This window comes from Cloeon dipterum, chromosome X (genome assembly GCF_949628265.1).
Source record: "Cloeon dipterum chromosome X, ieCloDipt1.1, whole genome shotgun sequence".
NCBI classification, from domain to species: domain Eukaryota; kingdom Metazoa; phylum Arthropoda; class Insecta; order Ephemeroptera; family Baetidae; genus Cloeon; species Cloeon dipterum.
Genome location: NC_088790.1, coordinates 6,121,345 through 6,141,063, shown reverse-complemented (window position 1 = coordinate 6,141,063; position 19,719 = coordinate 6,121,345). Strand labels below are relative to the sequence as shown.

The following is a 19,719-nucleotide window of genomic DNA, read 5'->3' as shown; positions in this document are numbered from 1 at the left end:
ATCTGTTGGTGGTGAAGGCACTAAAAATTGTACCCTCCCCGCATCATTTTCCCGTTTCTGGAGCCCGGAGTGAGTGGAAGTAGGCTGCTTTTTGCAATTTGGACACACTGCATTTGATGTGTGTGACCGTGTGTGGGAAAAGTGTAAAAACTTGGCCATAGTAAGCACCCAGCGGCGCCCTTTCTTTTGGCAAAAGACTGTTTTTACTGCAGCAGGCTTCCGCGATGATGGCCAAAGAAATATGGGCGTGCTCACGTCATAAACTCGTCAATCTGATGCAGTGCGGTGCGGGCGGAGGAAAGAGTTGTAGAACTTTTGCAAGGCGGTGGCGGACGAGACCGAATTCCTGACGCGTGAATTGGCTCTCTTGACGAGGAGTTTCGAGAAAAAGAAAACTCGATCCAATCCGCAAAGGCACTTCCGCAGCAGGCAGGGTATTATTATATTCGACAAGTAGACCGATGTCAAATGCCAAATACCAGAGCCGCGCGTTTTAAAGAGCGGAGGCAGGCGAGGGAAGCGACGACGTCGTTTTTTCATTAAGCCAGTCGCGAGGTCGGCTGCACGGCAGTTGAATTGGTACAAAAGCTAGCAGAAGAACAAAGAAATTCTCCAGCTTATGTATGTGACCCTTTTTTCCCTTTTGGCCCGACGCGTAGATATACCTCCTCGTTCGCTGGTCGCTGTTGGTCGGAAAAGGGAGGAAAAGACGCCCGTAGCTGTAACTCACTGACAACAAGCGGCGCGCAGGAAGAAGAAAAATAAACTTTGTTCCCTGTTCGTATATTGGGGCAAAAATTTGCCAAAATGGGCAAGATGAATCAAGCAGAACAAACCGCGTTTGGTGGATGTGTGTGTGTGTGTGTGTGTGTGTCTGTGTTCCCGCACCCAAATATTTGGCGAAAATAATAACGAAAATGCTGATAGCGTCGGCCCTTTGCTGCTCGCACGCGCCCAGGCAATTTATTTTGCCCAAAGCCGCATTTTTCGTCAAGAAAAAAAGCAAACTAGGGCTTTGTCACCCAGCATTTTGCTAGGATAAATTTTCCTTCAGCAACAGAGCGGCAGCATTCGCGCTCGTCCGTCGTTTTTGCACATTTCCTGCCACCTATAGCTCCGCCCTGGCGAATGCAAAACAGGCCGATTTATTTGCATATGTACGAGAGGGAGAAAAATGCGCCTGAAGGAGAATTTACTGTTTTTGCACATGTTAAGTCTCGCTCGCCTTCCGTCACAGTCGAGTGTGTGTGTGTACTCAAAGCTGAAACTATTCAGCTGCGGAAAGGCGTTGCAGAGAGACACAAAAAGAAATGAAATGATGCCCTTGTACAAAAACACAACGCATTTTATGCGTTTCGCATCTCAATTTCCGAGCTGTCGTAAAAAGTGCTTGCGAGACAGCACATGGATTTTGTTGTTGCCTGTGGCGTCGGCATAACGATTTTTAGAAAATAGGAGGCTGCATTTGAAGAGGAATTTTAGTTTCATCAGAAAACTAGCTTTTTATATTTTATTTGTCTAACTATGAAGGGACAGGAAGGTGTTAATTATAAATATTAAATTTAAAATAACACAAACCGCTTTATATATAGAAGGCGGAACAGAAGAGTTGGCTACCTTGTTTTCATAGAACAAAAAATTGTATTTTAAATATAATCTCTTAAAAATTATAAATTTAATTACTGATAAAGTAATTTAAACCTAAGTTCAGCACTATGGCGAGTAATGCTCCTCAGGAACATGTGTTTAGCGATCGGTTTAGTGGCTTTAGTGCGACTTGAAATTGTTACTTGAATTTTTGTGAAGTTTGTCAAAACTTTTCTAACCATTTACATTTTATCAAACGTTTATTTTCTCTATTTAGAATCAAGCAAAAAAGTTAATCACTTTATCATCATTTGTTTGCTTTCGAGATCCCTTTTTTATTATTACGCTTTGATAGATTGAACCACAAATCTGATTTCCCCACTTACAAACTTCAAAACTCTGGCCAAGGACAAGCAAAACCAACTCTTAATTGATACTGATATGAAATATCCCGTTAAATGTGATGATAACATGATCGATTCCCAACGTCAAAACTTTTCGCTGGTTTTTGTCTGATTGTGATCCGAATTTCATCTTCACCTGCTCGCTCGATCCACTTCAGCCAGTTCATCCCAGCCCTCAACAAGCTCAGCTGGGAAAGCTCGTCAGTCCGGTGCAATTAAATAAAAAGAGGCGGTGCAAATGCCGCGGACAGTCTCTTCTCAATCAAACTTTCCTCTCCGTAGCAGGCAAGTTTTCAATAACACACATTAGACGTGCTTGAAAACTTTATCTCTGCGCGCACAGTAGAGCAGAGCAGCGTGCATGGCGTTCTCCAGTAGTTCAATTTAGATTCTACACTGGAGAGGATGGCCGTGCTTTCCCTTCAGAAGGCAGCGCAGTGCATTCTTGCCGTGCAGATTTAGGTTAATGAGGTTTGACAGCTCGCAGCGATAAGCGCAAGCGGAGAGGCTCAGCGCAGCAGCACGCGGAAATCAGATAGAGGCGACGCAAATGTGGCCCGCGCTACAAGTACTTCCATAAATTGCAGCCGTCTGGGGAAAGCCATTGTTGTCCGACGGACAATCTGGCCATCAATAATGATGACAGGCGCTGATCCTTTTGCATCGCAGCCAGCCGTTTCGGCTTTATGGTGCAATAACCTCCGTGAATGGCGGTTAGCCGGCGTAAGATGACGCGTGTAAGCTGCGCAAAATTGATATCGCACGCCATGGCACGCACGCACGAGGCCGGCCTGCTCGCCTGCGGTGTTTGTCTTGAGTGAAAGAAGAAAGTAGTGCCGCCGGCGAGCGCTGAATTTATAATGAGAGAGGTGGGATGAAAAAAACTTTTAATGCGTTCAAAGTAACCACGGCTCTCTGCGTTCGGGGAGCATGGCATGGGGAAGAGGAAAAATAAACGCCGGATATTCCGGCATAAAGAGCTTTTAATTTTGCCTCTTCTTTAACAGTTTCTCTCTCGGCTGACTAAGCAACATGCGCGTTTTTCCTTGATATTTTTTTCTGCGGAGGCTCCATTTGGGTAGAATTTAGAATTAATTATGCACAACAGAGGGGGTATTTGTGATGGGAATTGGCAAAATGTCAGGCCTAAAAAGTTTAAACAACAGAAGCTAAATATTTGATTTTCGTTTTAGGAAAGTGGTTTTAAAACGCAGACCACGGGGAATAGCAGTTCAATTTTTTGAAAACATTTCCCTAAGGCTGAATCGTGCGGTACAGGACATCAAACAACCAAACATACTCGAGATCAAACTCTAGCTCAGCAGCAAAATCCAACCGTTTCGCAAGCGCATCAAAGTGCTCGTGCTGAATGTTTGAGTTGAGAGGGCGGCGGCCTTCCAAATTGAAAGGGGCGCGTCTGACGGCCTTCCTGTCGGATAGAATCAGGCCTTGTCTATGTGTGAAGCCACCAGGCATGCTTTTTGTCCTCCCATCAACATGTGGAGTAGATGCTATGGTTAATTCATCACAAACAAGCAAGAATTAGTTCATCATCAAACATTAGCGGGTTCTCTTGACAATTGGTCTCCAATCGGTCCTGTTGCGCCCCTTCCGACTCAATTAATCTCGAACTTAATTGAAATTTAGGATTCTGTTGTAGTAGCACGGCAAAACTGCGCGAACCTAATTAATTGGCGTGTGGCGAGCGCCTTGGAAATTCCGACCAGTCACCGCATTGACGTAAAAGCGGCGCTGCGTTGATTGAGTTCATCAATTAATCAAGCTTCGCTCGCACGACGCACGAGAACAAAGATTAGTTAAGTGCGGCATGAAATGTCTTCTGGGCGACGGCGGTGCAGAGACAACAAAGCTGCTGCTGCTGCTGCTGCTGCTTTACTCGTTGAAAAACTTAATTGTTTGTGTTCGCTAACCACGCGCACACATGTTGAGAGTTAGCCACAAAGAAAGTGCGACGTCCTGGGGCGCTTCTGGCAGCCGACCTCCTTTAATGGGGCGTGCGCAAAGTGGGCTAAATTAAGCAAAAAGTGGCTCTCGTTACTCGGGTAAAATCGTCACTATGCAAAACAGAGATTTTTCTTGCCCTGGAGCGCAGCCAGGAAATCGCGAACGATGGAGGATAGTTATTATTTGACGTCTGCAAAGTTTCGACGCTTCAGGGCCAGCCAAAAATTCACCGGGGAGAAGTTTTATTTACTGCGTGCGTCGGTGGCGGCAGATAAAAATTGCGTCACCACCCGTAATGAATTTCCAGATGCTGCAGGAAAAAATTACGGTCAAATTTCGGACTGAGCCTCCCATTAGGCGAAGCGGCAATTTGGGGAACGGGGCCAGCCCTGAAGGAAGAGGGTCCTGACAAGCGCCGCCGCCACCACTGTTGCGAGTTGCATAATACATTTAAACGGCGACGGCGGCTTGGCAGTTTTGTTAGTTATAAAATAGCTTCAGAGGACGTGCGCGAATTCCGGCCCCAGCCAGCAGCAGCAGCAGCAGCAGCAGCAGCAGCAGCAGCAGCGGCGGCGGCGGCAAATAAAGGGAGCAAAAGAAAGGCCGACGCGCCTGAAATGCTTAACCACGTTTAATTTGTGTTAATAATGTCTACTCTCACGGGGTGTATTATTGGTTCACCACGGAACGTGAGCGAGCGAGTCTTTGTGTTAAATGTACGCCATTATTCTTCCCCCTTTGGCCGAGAGGAAGGCGAGCAGCGCTGTTTGGCGTCTCCTAACTCTTTCGCCCCGTGCCCACAGCGCGCGTCTAACTTGTTTTGCACAATAGATCTCCGCGGCAGGCATTATGCGCCGCGCTACCGAGTTTATTTCGCATTCAAATGCCGCCGTCCCGCGCTTTCACCAAACTGCCGAATTTTACTGCCTTTGTCAAGGGCACTGCACCCCAGAGTCTTCACCGCATTTTTTGCGTGCTTGTTGCACGCTTTAATGTTTATTGCGAATACTTAAGCCCGTCTTAAATTCTTTTCGGAGAACTCTGTTCCTCCATGAGAGCTTCCAATAGAAAAAAATGACAACTCCGGCCAGAGAAGAAAAGAATTTAATGGAAATATCCAAGTTTGCCTCGTTTTGACTTATACTTGTGACTGTACAATTTTCGCTCAGAATAAGAAAACATTTTCAAGCATTTTTCGCTGATGCGTACGTGCGCAAAAGAACGAAACTAAAGAATAAATGTAGGAAACTTAAAGATTAATGAAACTTTTTAGACTCTCGTGTTTGAACATTCTCAAAGGCCTAAATGTTTCAGGACTTTGAAATTAACCTTTCCGTTGTATGCAAAATTGTAATAAAAAGCAGCCAAGCAAATGAAAGAACGAGTGCGAAAATTGCCATAAAGGGACGCGCACAGTAAATAACTCCGTGCATACTCCACAGCTCTCTCTCTCTCTCTTTCTCTCTCTCCACTTCTCATTTTCCGGATTTAAATTTGCATTTGCGACACCGCGCGCGTTTTTCAACTCGCAAACCTTTTTTAAGTGCCTCAAGTGCATGTGTTTAATTTTCCCGCGCACTGGTGCGAAACGCGCACCTTTTCCACGGCGCCAAGATGAGATTAAAAAGGTCATCCAACCAGACTAGTCGACCAGCACAGAGAATTCCTCCTTTTTTTTACGAGCGGTGCGGTGTGGCCTCACGCTGGCATTTGTTTAATGTGGTTTAAATTTATCGATTCCAGCCGCGAGAGGAATTTTCCTGGCAATCGGCCGCGAAAGCGGATTCTCCACTCTGCCCAGGCACACATGCTAATTTATGAAATGAACTTTCGCTGCTAAAAATGTAACGGCGCTTCCCAGTTCCGAGATTACACCGGAGAGGCGCCAACTGACTGAGTGCAAAGTGCGTCTCGCGAATAAATTACGGAGCAGCGCGTGGGCCATCGCGGAAAATTATCTCTGCCGTGCAGTGTGTATTACTCAGGCGGGCACGCTGGTGTACTTCTCCGCGTTCCGAAGCCACTTTCCTCCTTATCACCGAGTCACAAGCTGCATGGGAATCACCAGTCTTCCTTCCAAATTCGAGGCTCGGGGCCCAGTTGTCGTCCCGAGAGAGTCACAACCGCGCGAGTGTGCCGCCGAATCCATATCTCGGTGCAATTATCTCCACGCGACATAAATCTGTCACATACAGCCCGTGTCAGGAAAAAACAGCAGGATAGCGTGGCGATAGCAAGAATGTCGGAAGATTATCACATGCACGTATTGTACGACACAAGGCCCTCAATATACATACACACGCGCGCGCGCGCGGGCATTACGACTCTGTAACGTTGCTACAGCGATAATATATCACTGTGTCTGCTTTTTCGGAAGGCTTGCGTGAGATAAATGACCGTAAAATGAAGTTTTTGTCCAGTATATAGCTCTTTGTATTGTTAAATGGAGAAAGAGTAAGAAAATTTCGAGCGCGTCTGCAGAGGAACCTTTTTCGTACACGCTGCAAAATCACTGTCAGCAGGATGATATTCACTTGCCATGGCCGTATCTCCAAATAAACATGAGAGCGTTGAGAGTGTTTTTCTTCTGATATCTCACGTCAGCAGGAGGAAACTCGGTTCGACGACTTCATCAATATTGTTCCCCAAAGTCCACTCAGTCCTTGTTTTCATTGAGAAGCGCTCTCCCCGCTCGGTACGCTATCATTGCCACAATGGAAACGTTCCGTCTTCGTAAAAATAGCTGATACGGGGAGAGCAAGGAGCAAAAATATGAAGTGTCACGATATGAGAAAAGTTGGCGAATCGCCGCGTCAGGTCGACGAGAGCGAGAGAAAAGGAAGAGGTTTTGCGCGCGGCAACTTTGTCGCTGGGTGTGTAGCTGCGGGTGTTCACGCAATGTGTGTCTCCTGGCAGTTGTTAGACACAGTTGTTGGCCGTGGGTGACAGAATGTGGGTGAGTGTGCAAATGCAAGCACGTGGGGCGATACACTGCGTGCGAGCCGAATCCGTTCGCAGGAGATTATGAGAACAACAAGACGCGTGCTGACAGAGATTAGCCGAAATGTGTTTTCCGCGGATAAATAATCCCCAGCAAACTCGCAACTGCCGGCGTGGGTTGAAAAATTTGCATTTCGGCACGAGTTAGCATCGAAACTGCCGCTGCTGCTGTAGCTGCCGCACCGCAAAATAAATTCTCGTTCGCTAGACGCGTCCTCACTCGGTGAAATAAGCAGCTATACAGTTGGCAAAATATAATGGTCTCCTTCCCGTGCCGACCTTGTCTCCGGAGGGAGTTTTTGTCTCGGCCTGCAGCAGGAAAAAGTGAGTGTTTGTGTGCGGGAGCTTTTATTTTTTGATCTTGTCGCTCCTTCTTTCTTATTTTGCCGGCAAAAACAACAATAAGAGAGCTGGGGCTCTTGAAGTGAGTCTAATGGCGAGCACAATTTATTCTCGCCACTGCTGCCGCGCGTTAATGCTGGAAAAATTGCGCTGCCCTTGCGCAGAACAATTCCTTCCAGAGGAAAGAGACGGAAAGTGTTTTAATCAGGACAAAATGCGGCTTTCTCTGCACAAGTTTTGCTCAAATGAACCTCTTTGCTGTTGCCAGTGTAATAATTGCCTCCGGCAAGGCTGGAGCGCTCAAGAAAATCGTCAGTCCAGTTCTGATGATGAATTCAACCTATTGGTTAGTAACACAAGCTGCTTTGACAGCTAGAAATGATGTCCAAAATTTCATTTTCATGCAAATTTGGAATTTCTTGTCCTCCTGGCACAAGTTATGAACATTAGAGGGTTTTGGAAGACGTTGTGTTAGATAGCCATTTGCAGATCACAATGAGTTATATAATAATAATAACTGTCTCAAATAACTTAACTCTTTATAATTATGCAACTTATTGAAAAGCTCTAATTGAGATTAGATTCCAAAGTTAAAAACTTTCATGTCAAAACAAAATCTTTCTCTGTGTAGTCCGGTGTAGTAAAATAATAATTTATTGACATATATAGCGAAATCATATGATATTCTGATATGATATCATGAATCAAATATATATCAATTTGCTCTTCAGCAAATACGTATTGCTGATCGTGGTAGTATGGAGACTGAAGCGCCTAACGAAGTACAAATGAATACGGTGTTCGATAAGCAAAACGGAGCAATGGAAGCGATCACGATATTAATATACATAAAGTGGTTGGAGCAGCGTTGCAAAACAATGGTGAGTGTTCATTCATAGTACTAATTGCTGGTCGACCACATGCACCATTGGGCGTGAATCATCGAGAGCCGTATTAAAAATTAATTGAATCAACAACGCGGCAGCGGCGGCGCGGCTAGCAGACCGTGGTCCCAAGCGCGACGTTTTTGCCATTTACAACGCAATAACTGCGCTGCAAAACTAATCCCGTGCAGCAGCTTAAGTTAATTCGGTGAATCCGGGCGAGCTAGACACGTACCGCTGGCCCGGCTAACTCTGGAGCATAAATTCCAGGCGACGAGAGTGAGTTTACTGTCTAATTTACAAATCTGGCGAAACAGATCGGATTACGAGTTTGCGGCTCAAGAATTGCGGCGACGGGAGAGAGAGAGCTGGGGCAAAAAGAAGCGAATGCATGCGAAAGTAGCTAGGAGGAGCGGCGTGCACGTGAAAGAGCTCTTTTGCTTGTTATTATCAAAACAGCCGGCTGATGACTTTATTAGCATAGCGGAATGAATTTTCTTGCGCTGCCTTTCCCATGCATAATGAATGAATAAGCGTCGAGAGGAGGCTTATTTACTCTGCCTGGCGCGCAAAGACAAGAACACAATAATAATAAAATCGCACGAGATGATGCAGAAGAGCGGAGGCGCGATATTTTGCACCCCTGCGGGGCTCCAACTCTTTCCGCGAGACGAACACGAAGCTTGCCGCGCATACATAAATGATTATACGTATACTTCTTGTGTGTGTGTGTGAGAGCATTTTCCTTGCAAACACGCCTGCCGTGGAGTACCTCTGCAGTGGCGGAATCGTATGTTGGACGAGACAAGCTACTTTCATTACAATATCTAGCTGTTCAGATGGGCGCCCGATTACGGTAATGTTTCATGAGATGCAATATTGGATGATGATGATCCGCATGCACGGTTATCTCTCGAGGACGACACTGTTGCCTAAGTAATAGGCTTTTGCACGCGCACTATTGACGCCGACCCATCAGATTTGAGAGTAGATTGGACTGCTAAGCACATTACTCGCGAGCGAGCGCTTTCAGCTGCTTTCAATTTCGCCTCTGTTTTTGAAGCGCGAGAGGAATGCGTGTGTTTAAGCTTTAACTCACTTGCGAGGAAGAGCTATTTTTAATTAAATTAATATCTCTCTCTGAATTCCAGCATAGTACGTTAGTAAACCAAAAATTTAAAATGGCTGAAAATATACAAGGCAAAAAATTACAAGCACGTTCGTTCCGTATGGGACGGCTATTTCGGCCCCTCAGGCCTTACTATAGCATTGCATTGTTCTGTAGCGTAATTTACCTCACCGGTCGTGAAAAACGATTACTGCATTTCGATGCTGAGTACCTATATACAATTATGGGAAAATATTGTCACCACTAGTCCTCTCTAGGAAGCGCAAAATTAATTAATTTACGCATTTTAACAGAACAGTTCCTTCACCACCAAGATAAAAGAAGGAAAATAATTAAAGTTGTAGGCTGTGACTGAATCAAAGAAAGGGGGACAATTTGAAAAAGCGTGTATTTTTTATTTTTTTCAAAGTTTAATTAATAAACTAACTTTGTTGAAGTCGAGGAGTCAAGTAAAATCGGCTTACGGAAACCTTTAAAGAATAGTTCTCATGATTTTATTTTTAAGTAATTCTTCAGCCTCACAACACAGTGGCAAGGAAAGGTTCTCCATGCACACGCCCCTGAACTGTGCATGCAACTATCAAGGGTGAAGACTTCCGAATGCAAACGAGCGGAGTTGCAAGCGGCGGCACTTTGTTGAATGATGTGCATGCAAGCGAGTGAATGGATGCAAAGAGAGGAGCTCCGAGACGCGCAGCAAGCAGGCAGGCTTATTGTGTAGCGCTGTCGCACAGCATAATTACGTGGAATTAATTAATTAAGTGATGCACGATTCAGTCAGAGCCAATTATAACTGCACGAGCTTCTCTCTTAAGACAGTTTAATTATTCCTTGAGCTGAGAATGTTTATTAAAAGGAGAGATCACGTGTACATAATGATAGCGTCACGTTTGTGAATAGAGATCATGGAAATAAACGTGTGGGTTTTAATAAGCAGCTTCAATAAAATAAATCTTTAAATGCCAATCATTTGCACTAATTAGTCAACCTGGAACGCTCAAACGAGATTTATTTTCACGTTGTGTTCGATAAAGTCAACAAAGAAATTTGTACACTAAGTCAATAACAAGTGAAACTTTGCCATTCATTGCACGAGGTCCGCTCCACACATAAAATATGTCTGCTGAATCTGCTGATAAATTCGCCGCTCACGAGCAAACACCGAGTGGGTCTATTTTTCAAGCAAACAAGCTGGCAAACTTCTTTGTGTGTGCCCAAATGTTTAATTACAAAAGTTGATGGTGCCTGGCTCTATTCAGCGACCCGTGGTCCAGCTATGTAGTTAACACACGACTGCAACTACTCGGGCTGCGCTGCCAAAAAGTATCTGAGAAACAAAATACACACGCAAGCAAACTTTGCTTCTGCAAAGTGCCAACACCGGAGGACAAAAGTTGGTTCGCCGGCTGAATTTTTCATAAGGCTGCCAACTTCTGACGATTCTCTTTCTCTCTGTCCAGAATGTCAGCTGGGCGAATTAAAATTTGTTATTTAAATTACAGTAGGCAACGGAGCAGAAGTTGCGTCTGACGGAACACGCTCGCATGGAAATTCTTGGCTTGAGCCGGGTGTGTATGCAAACGGAGGCAAGTGCGTGCGAAAAGTTCATTTTGCGTATTTATTTGCACATCCCTTCACATGCATAATTTATGCTCGGCAGTGCAAACTTGATTAAAAAGGTAGGCTAGGCTTCCTTCACCTTGATTTGCATGAAAATTTAACTAGCCGCTTCGCTTATATTTATCACGCGGTCTCGGCAATATCAGGGGAAATGGCTAGTTAAACCAGGCTCCACGGTTGTCAAATTTCAAAGCCAAAACAATCAGAATTCATCAAAAGCTGTTTGCTGAAAGCAGATTTGAACGATTGAGGAAGTACGTAGTTTAACAAACACAAATACGATTAAACAGGCAAGTAATTGTGATTTACAACAACGGTAGCAGTCAGAGATTATCTTATTCCGGATTTTCCTCAGTGGGTACACGGAAAATCATCCATTAATTTGTTTAATGATGTGGCATAGAATTATTAAATTGAAATTTGAAGAAAATTAGTAATAGAGAACAGCGATATTAATTGTAAGATGAAGACTTTAGTTCAACTATATATTAATTTAATTGGCACGCCTTTAGCGTACCATTAATTCCATAATTATTATGAATATTATTACAAAATGAAAGGTTTGACTTGGCATTTAGAGCAGATTAAACTGAACTTGACAAGTTGATTGATTAACTCTGCATTCATATTGACTGAATGCATCGCATTTAATTTTCTTATAGTTTAAATTATCGCTTCACATATTATTTTGATTTGTAACGTAATTGGATTAATGTACGTTGACGTTTAAGTACCTGAGTTAACTCTAAACTTGAGCCACACCAAATCAATAGTGGATGGCCGCCTCAGTTTTTACTGGCGAAAAAAAATGTAATTTGGACGTCCACTTTTAACAATTCTTCACCGAAGCTACAAAATTGATAAAATTTGTTTAGATTTGGGGAAAATTTGTAAAATGTTTCTTCTCGAAGAATTGTCGAAGGACGCGTTTATTTTTTTCTTTTCTGCGTGTCCATAGAACTGAGTGTGGTGGTGGTGGTGGTGGTGAGCATATTAAGTCCTAGCAGTTGAAGAAGAAGAAATTGGCAGGCATTAAGTGGAATAAAGCAAGAAGTGCTCGTTAAGTGCAGGCTGCAACGGTTGAGTGTGTCTGGCTAAGTCTAATCTGCACTAAATCTCTGGCTTGATTGTAATTTATAGCAGGCCTGTGAATAAATTATAAGCAGCAACCGAGTTATTTGTGTGCGGGCTGCGCGCTGAGCGAAATTAAAAAGCAACTGCAGCGCGCGACGGTGCATCTGCTAAACTGCGCACAACTTGCAACCAACAACAAACTCTGCGACCAAGGGCGTGCAGCAAATGCATTATTTCACCCGCGGAATTAGCATACTAACAACGAAATTTATATCAGCGTGCAGTGCATAAATTTGTTTTAATTAAAACGACACCATGTCGCGGAGAGAACGCTTGCCAATTAGTTGTTTGGTTGCTTCCCCGAAACGATGCGTCTGTCGCCGCCACGTGCAATAATGCCTCATTTCGGGCATGTTGTTCTCTCATGTTTGTTTTGAGGAGATGACGGCAGCAAATTTGGTTTCAACGTTTGCTGTGAATTCTCTGTGTCTTTTGTGCAAAACCGCTTTCCAAACCAGCATTATTTGCTAGTTTGCTACGCTGGTTAATTTCGGGCCGCTCAATCCAGTGAGTGAGCACATACAAACGCCGCCTCTCTCTCTCTAAGAACTGTCATCAGCAGACGCGTGCTGCGTTCCACACCAGAAAATGTTTGGGCAAATCTTTGATTAAAACAGCAACTCAGCATTATTCTGTTTTTTAAACAGACTTAGATCACAAATCAGGATATATTTTACTAAAACTCTTAATCGAAGAAGAATCATTAGTTCATTACCTTAATGCTACAACCTTTCAACTTTCACCCCATCGAAACACGAATAATTTTTAGAAAAATTATCAAAATTAAACTCATTTTCAATGATAATTGTTTATTCTCATCAAAATTTTACTACATTTAAAGCTTATAGGAGTATCATGTTGTCCATTTTACTAGCGGAGTAGTCGTTTCAGCAGTCGTTTAGTTGTAGGCGTTGAGCAGTATCAAATTTTGCACGCGATTCGTATTAAATCGTAATTAGTGGCGGCGCACGGCGCTAATTAAAAATGAAAGCTGGTGCTTTTCAACACGCTTTTCACTCCCTTCTCTATCCTATGAAATTCTCGGCGCATGAAACTTTTTAACAGTCGGCAACCACGAATAATTAATGACTTCATTTCGCCGCTGCATAAAAGTTCTCCCACCTTCGCGCTGCTGAATTTTTCGTTCCGGCTGCGTGCGTGCGTAATTATAATCAAAATATAAGCACGCTAAAAGAGGCACCAGGAAATTTTGTACAGAGATATGAGAAATTAGGTGTGAAGGGAGAAAAATGATATTTACGTTATGACGTGAAAAAAATGAAATGATGCAGAATATTTTGTGTTTAGTAAAAAAGTAAATAATTATAGTGTCTCTAGTTTTATTATCAAAGGTAAAAAAATAGATATTAATCCTTCTAATAGCTTCGTTTAACTTGTCTAGAGGCAAGCTGTGCAAGTTGTGATGCATCAAAGTAAATTGAGACTTCATACGGTACATTCAGCAAGGAGAAAATCATGTTTTCCTCATTAAATCACCATTTTTATTTATATTTACACAGCATCAATATCCTACAAGCCCACCGTTGATGTTTAATTCACGTGCGAAATCTTCTGAATGGATGATTTACCGGTTTACCTGCTCATTCACTTGTACATATCACATGGCCGGGGACGCGAAAAATGCCGGCGGTTGGACAGTATCAGAGGGAATTTGCGGATATCTCGTTTCACTGCTGACTTAACTGCGAAATGATTTATGAAGCGTTGCGCTTTCCCGCTTTTGCTCGTTCCCCGGCTCCAACTCGGTTCGTTCTCCATTTGAAGTGCTTTTTTGGGTCTGTTTTTGTTTAGGCGACCGACCGACCCGCCGATTGGCTGCGGAGCGATCGCTTTTTGCGAATTTCCTGCGTCGGCAGCAGATGGGTTCCGGAGTAAAGGACAAACAAAGAATCGGAAGGAAAGAAAACGTTGCGACGACAGCGTGCAGAGAAAAAAACACCTTCTAATCGTTGCGCGAAGTTATTCGACATTAACTGCTGAGCGTCGGCCCCCATTTGTCATTTGCTTTCACTCACTCTGAGGAATCGCGTAGGCCGACTTTTTAATATCCCCCCCGACATTTAAATGCAGGGAAGAAAGGCTCTTTTTGAAGGTTCCGCTCGCTCGCTCGGCTTTCAAATAAGTAATATCCGGGAGCAGTGCGTTGGAAGGAATTCTCTTGCATGAACGATAGATTGACTTTGACTGGCTGCAAGATACACTGTTCGGAATGAAATTATTAACGTTCGTTTCGCAGCGGAACGGAGTCTATTTATTTCTCGTGGGTGGCGCTGGAGGCAATTTCAGCGCGGAATCAAATTAAAACGAGAGCCTGGTCTGCTGCTGATTTGCATTTCAAATTAAATTACACCGAAGAAAGAACAATTGCGCATTGAGAAATGAAGCCAGCTGCAATTGAATTTCTCGCGCACAAAAGCTCCTCGCTCCCGTGAGCAAAGAAATTGCAGTGAATGTGTGTGTTTTCCGAAAGTATCTCAGCTGCGCTGCTGCTGTTCCGAGTGGGACCATAAAAATTTATATTCCACAAACATAAACGTCATTTGCATTCTCGGCCGGGCGAAAAACGCCCATAAATCAGCCAGAAATTCAGAATCCATCGCTCGCGCTCGAGTGCTCGCCGCCGAATTTCGCGAATTCCACCGGCGGGTCGCAGAAGGTGCCCTGAGCGCCTTTTAATGATGACCAGGCCCCCGCGCTCGCGTTTTCGCACAATCTCCTTTGCCAGCTCGCAATAAAACAAAGCACTGGCGACGGCACTGAAATGTGTACGGACGCACAACTATGCTGGAACGTGCAAAAAAACGCAGAGGGCGCACATATTTTAGCATTATTTTGTAGCTCTTTCTCTCTCTGGCTGCATGCGCATAGTTGCTTGCAAATGTGCCTGCGAAATTTATTACACCAACAACGACCCTACTTTCACCGTTAATAATGCAAGTTCGAATCGGACTGCCAGCGTGCGTGCAAACAAAATGAAAATTTACTCCTCCCCGTGTGTGCAAATGACGCGGCCGAGGCAATTAAAACCTGCTCTGCTGCGCTGCCCGCCAATATATGTATGTTTGAGTTAAACGATCCGCGCGCGCCCTGAAAAACAAAGCGCCAGTTGCTTTTATTGGATTTTCCAGTTCATTTGATGATTAATTACGCGGCGATCGGGTTTCAGCTGCTCCATGTGCCACTGATTTACCCGCTGCGCGGCGTTTCGATTTGCAGCCTCAGCGAAGCAGTGCTGCTTAATGATCCGATTCCTTGGGGGCTCAAAAAACGACGAGGATCCAGACCTAATTTAGGTTTTTGCTTGAAACCTCCTATTTATAGTTAAGAAATTCGTTTTGAATAAATGAATATACACCTGAGAAAAGCTGAAATTCTCGAGTTCATAAATATTTTATTCGTTATCTCTCCTTCCTTGACATGCGCATCTCATTAGTTTAAAAATCGTCTTACAGTTAATGCAGGAACGTATCTACTGAAATGATATTGCAGATTCCACCTAGTCAAATGCATCAATGTGCAATGAAAAGCTGAAATTAAGAGGCAGATGGATGTGAATGTGGTTTCAACTTTCATTGAAATTTCGCTGTTAGTTGAGCTTATTTCCTCTCATTCCTGGTGAACGAGTAAACACGAATATCTTTTAATCTGCAAAGGAAAAATTGTTAACCTACTTCCTGCAAATGCAGCCGTGTTATGCAGCTTTTACACTGCCGCAAACTGTCGCCATTCAATTTCAACCAACGTTAAATTGTTATTTGAAGGTTGGAAACTAAAAAAAGCGTGTCATCCAATTACAAGCGGCATATATAACATGCTGAGGCGACGAATTCGCGCACTGGTTGGAAAATGTTCTATTAATTGCTGTTCGTCAGTGCTCGCCAGCGGCGGCTGAATGTGTTGAAACTGAATTGCCTGCGCGCTTTTTGTGCACCGCCGTGCCGCTCGCTTCATGTTAATGTACCGACATTAATATGCACTCAATTAAATAAAACGCCTCCGCTTCCGCTGCATTGAAGTCGAATGAAGCGTGATGCATTCAACGCGGCCTGCTAAAAGCTCTCCCGGCGATGAATTCAGGCGCGTTTCTTGCTCTTCAGCTCGGCCGCAGTTTTAATGAAGATCCGTTGTTGGAAGCAAAAACAGCGCAGGGCCGAAAATCGAAACGCTCCCACATAAATAGCAAAAGGCCAAGCGGCGAATAATTCCACTTTGGTCTAGCTCAACAAGTTCGGCTAATCAGCCGGGCCGGAATTCAGAACCGCCAGCCGGCACGGCTGGACGTCTGCTCTGTGCGGTAGGGATGCAAATGAACATATATTGTTAAGCGAAGGGCACCAGCAGGCCCTCACATGTTTATAGTACAGAACTGTAATTTGGCTCTTCGTAATTGGGTTAACTGAATAGACGGAGCGGTAGCCGCACTCTGTTGTCGTTGCGTGACCAGAAATTAATTAAAAATACTACGCACTCAACACGGGCTATGTATTTTTATTACACACAAAACTCTGCACAGATTGTGCGAAGATATTTAGAGGCTCATAATAGGGCTTTAGGTCATTTTCAATATTTTTTATTTGATACGTTGGACCAGTGCAGGACAAAGCGAGTTTGTTTGATGAAACAGGCAGCACATTAACAATTGTAAAGAGAGGAGTAATTAAAAGGCTCTCTCGTAATTATTGAATTTTGAATCACTGACTTTTGACCTGTTTGCAGAGATGAAAAAGCTAGCTAATTAACTTTTGGCCAAACGTGCACATAGCAAAACCATTTCGGCCAACTTATGTACAAGTACGTGATTCACCAGCAACCTAATGTAGCGAACGTTGTCATTTTCCCCGAATAAACAAACCTCTCGCTCGTTCTCCCTTGAGGGAAAAACGTGTTTTCCTATTTGCATTCTGATCAACATACATTTTTCACCAAAACACACCAAGCGTATACATGCACATAAATATACAGACACACTCCCGCGTTTCACTCAGTTTTTTTCATTCTCTTTGAAAGCAACCAGCGCGCTGCTACTGCCATCACTAATTGCAAGCCGGCGAAAGAGCAGCGCGCACGTCCAAAATTCAAACAGCAGCAGCAATCCTGCACTGTCCTGCTGCTCTCGTTAAAATAAAAAATATATACACGCGCTCGAGTGGGAGCGAGCGAGAGGCGCCTCGCGCGCGCAGCGCAAAATATAAAACAAAAAGAGCAGCACTCAGAGAATATGAACCTGTCGTCCGTGATTACCGCGAGGCTCCGTCGGCTGCGGGGTGCTTGCGAATCAAAAAACGCAGTTCGCGCGCCGAGTAAATAACTCTTGAAAGCAGCCGGCCGAGTGCGAAAGAGATCGAGCGGTCGGTGAAACGCGATTGACGCAGTCATTTGCATCCCGACGAGTTTCAATTGCGAGTGCTCGCTCGCTCGCCCGCCCAAAGTGAAAAGAGGGTGTGCATGTGTGCAGAGGGTGTTTATCAGAGGAATGGAGTCGAGCCGGAGGCGGATTGCGCTTGCTGGCCTTGCTCACAACACTCGGATTGTTCTGCATCCAACAAATGACCTCGGTGACTCGTATTTTCCATGAGACTCAAGCGCATTTCTCAGTAAAAGTTAATCTAGCGATGGTAAAAATGTAAACTCTTCCGTCCTGCATCCTGCACGCCACAAAGGGAAACACATCATGAATTTTGTTGCGCAATTTAAGCAAAGTCGCAGAAAACGTGATGAAATGTGACATACATCAGAAAAATATACAGTTCAAATGAAAAACAGCTAAACGGGAAACAAAGCTTTGATGATGACACATTAAACACTGTGAAGTGTACAATGAGGTCGTTAATTAGGTTTAGTCTTGCTAACTACAGTCAGACTAATATTGCTCTTTTAATATATCTTTTTCTATTACAATTCAGGAAATGATATTATTTCGTTCTCAAATGAAACAAAGCTTTACGCATTCGCTGAACATGTAATTAAAAAATAATACAGGTGCTCCCGTCCTTTGCGGCTCTTACATCATTTACTGTGAGTCAAGCATCCTTCACGGATACCTTATAACTGTGAAACCCTTGATATTCTGTGATGTATGCCACTATACCTTGCGCCACTAAAACTCAATTAGCTCTAACAAGTGCAAAGTGCACCCCAGGCAGATCCACACAGACCTGTGTCTTTCATCTCTATTTGGATCAGTTGGCACGACTAGGTATCCTTCGAGGAAAATGTTAATGACGTATAACTGGATTGCACAATTTGCAGGCTTAGAAATTGTTGCGTGTGAATTGATGCTGTTTTTTTCTAGCAAAATATAAAGTTAAAATATTAAATCAGTCCAAGTCCAACAGTTAAATTTGAATCATTTTTAAAGAAGCAAAATTTTCCCTGCTTAAAACAGTTGGTAAACTTGGAGAATAATACACTTAATTCATCTCCCCGAAAAAATTTGACATTAAACATACAATTAAAAGGGACCAAATTTTTGGTTATATCTCTACGGTTTTTGACTTTGATGTTTTCACCGTTAGTAAAGCATTTGAAACATTTTTGTAGTTTATTAAGCTATTAAAAATACAAGCTGAACTTTTAAAAAAGCAATTCAAATTAGTGCATATGTGCTGTTAAGAGGAATCCTAATTAGAAAAATCATCCTACCGTTTTTTCCCTTAGGTCGTTGACGCGGCAGTGCAGAATGGCTGTGGAGCCGAGTTGTGCGGTGACGTTGCTGGAGTCGACGTCTTCAAAGAAGGGCAGCGGCTCGGTGGTCACTTCCTCCGCGCCCGGTGACTCCTCTGTGTTTGCCTCGGCCGCCTCCTGGTCGTCGTACGACTCGGTGAAGGGCGACGTGAAGTCGTACCAAAAACTCTTGGGCGCGTTGCCGTTCGCCGCCTGCTGTTGCTGCTGCTGCTGCTGAGCCCCTTGACCGCCTGCAACACGAGCGTTTCATTAAAGGCACTGTTCCACCGTGGACTCACGGCCGGCTAATTTGCTTAGTTAGCTGCCCGCCTTGAGTGCTTGCTGGCTGCCAAGTTTAGAGAGAGAGCCTGGCCGCAGCAAGTTTGGGAAAGTAAAGTGAGTGGCGGCGCCGGTCAACTGGTCTGCTTCTAATTCTGCTCGGCCTATCTCTGACCGAATTAATTGCTTCCCATATTTTTTCCTCTTCGCCAGAGCACACGCAGATGGAAGGGATAATTTTCCAGGCCAATGGCCATCTTAATTATGCGTGTTTGAGGTTGAAATTAGCCGGGAACACGCTGTCAGTTACGCATGGATCGCAATCTCCATCGAATCCTGTTTGTTTTGTAATTGTTCATTTTGTCGTTAGCTTTATCCAATTACGCAGAGCCAACCAAAAATCAGTCATCTCGAAATTAATGTTATTTGCCTCTCACAAATGGTACGTAGTATGTTTATATACCACCTATTTCAACTCGCTTGTATATGCTTTTTTACTTCAACTCCATTAATAAAAAAGTATAACGAGTATAACGAATATTCCTGGTATTACTCTGCAAAGGGTGTTTCCAATAGAGATGTGATATCATCTGCAATTTTTTTCCATTTTTTGTTGAGCACCATATTTATTTTTTTAGCAGTGGTGCCGAAGCAACCAAGTTTGACGGGAAAATGTGAGGCAGTTTTCCCG

General features: G+C 43.9%; 1 protein-coding gene across 1 annotated transcript in view; it reads right to left on the bottom strand.

Moving 5' to 3' along the window:
• Window positions 1–19,719, bottom strand: part of LOC135945052 (neurotrimin-like) — a 94,392-nt gene that overhangs the window by 43,057 nt on the left and 31,616 nt on the right. Inside the window, exon 3 of the mRNA XM_065492437.1 lies at window positions 18,729–19,000. Within this exon, the coding sequence (XP_065348509.1) occupies window positions 18,729–19,000 (272 nt within the window). The remainder of the gene's footprint in view (window positions 1–18,728; window positions 19,001–19,719) is intronic.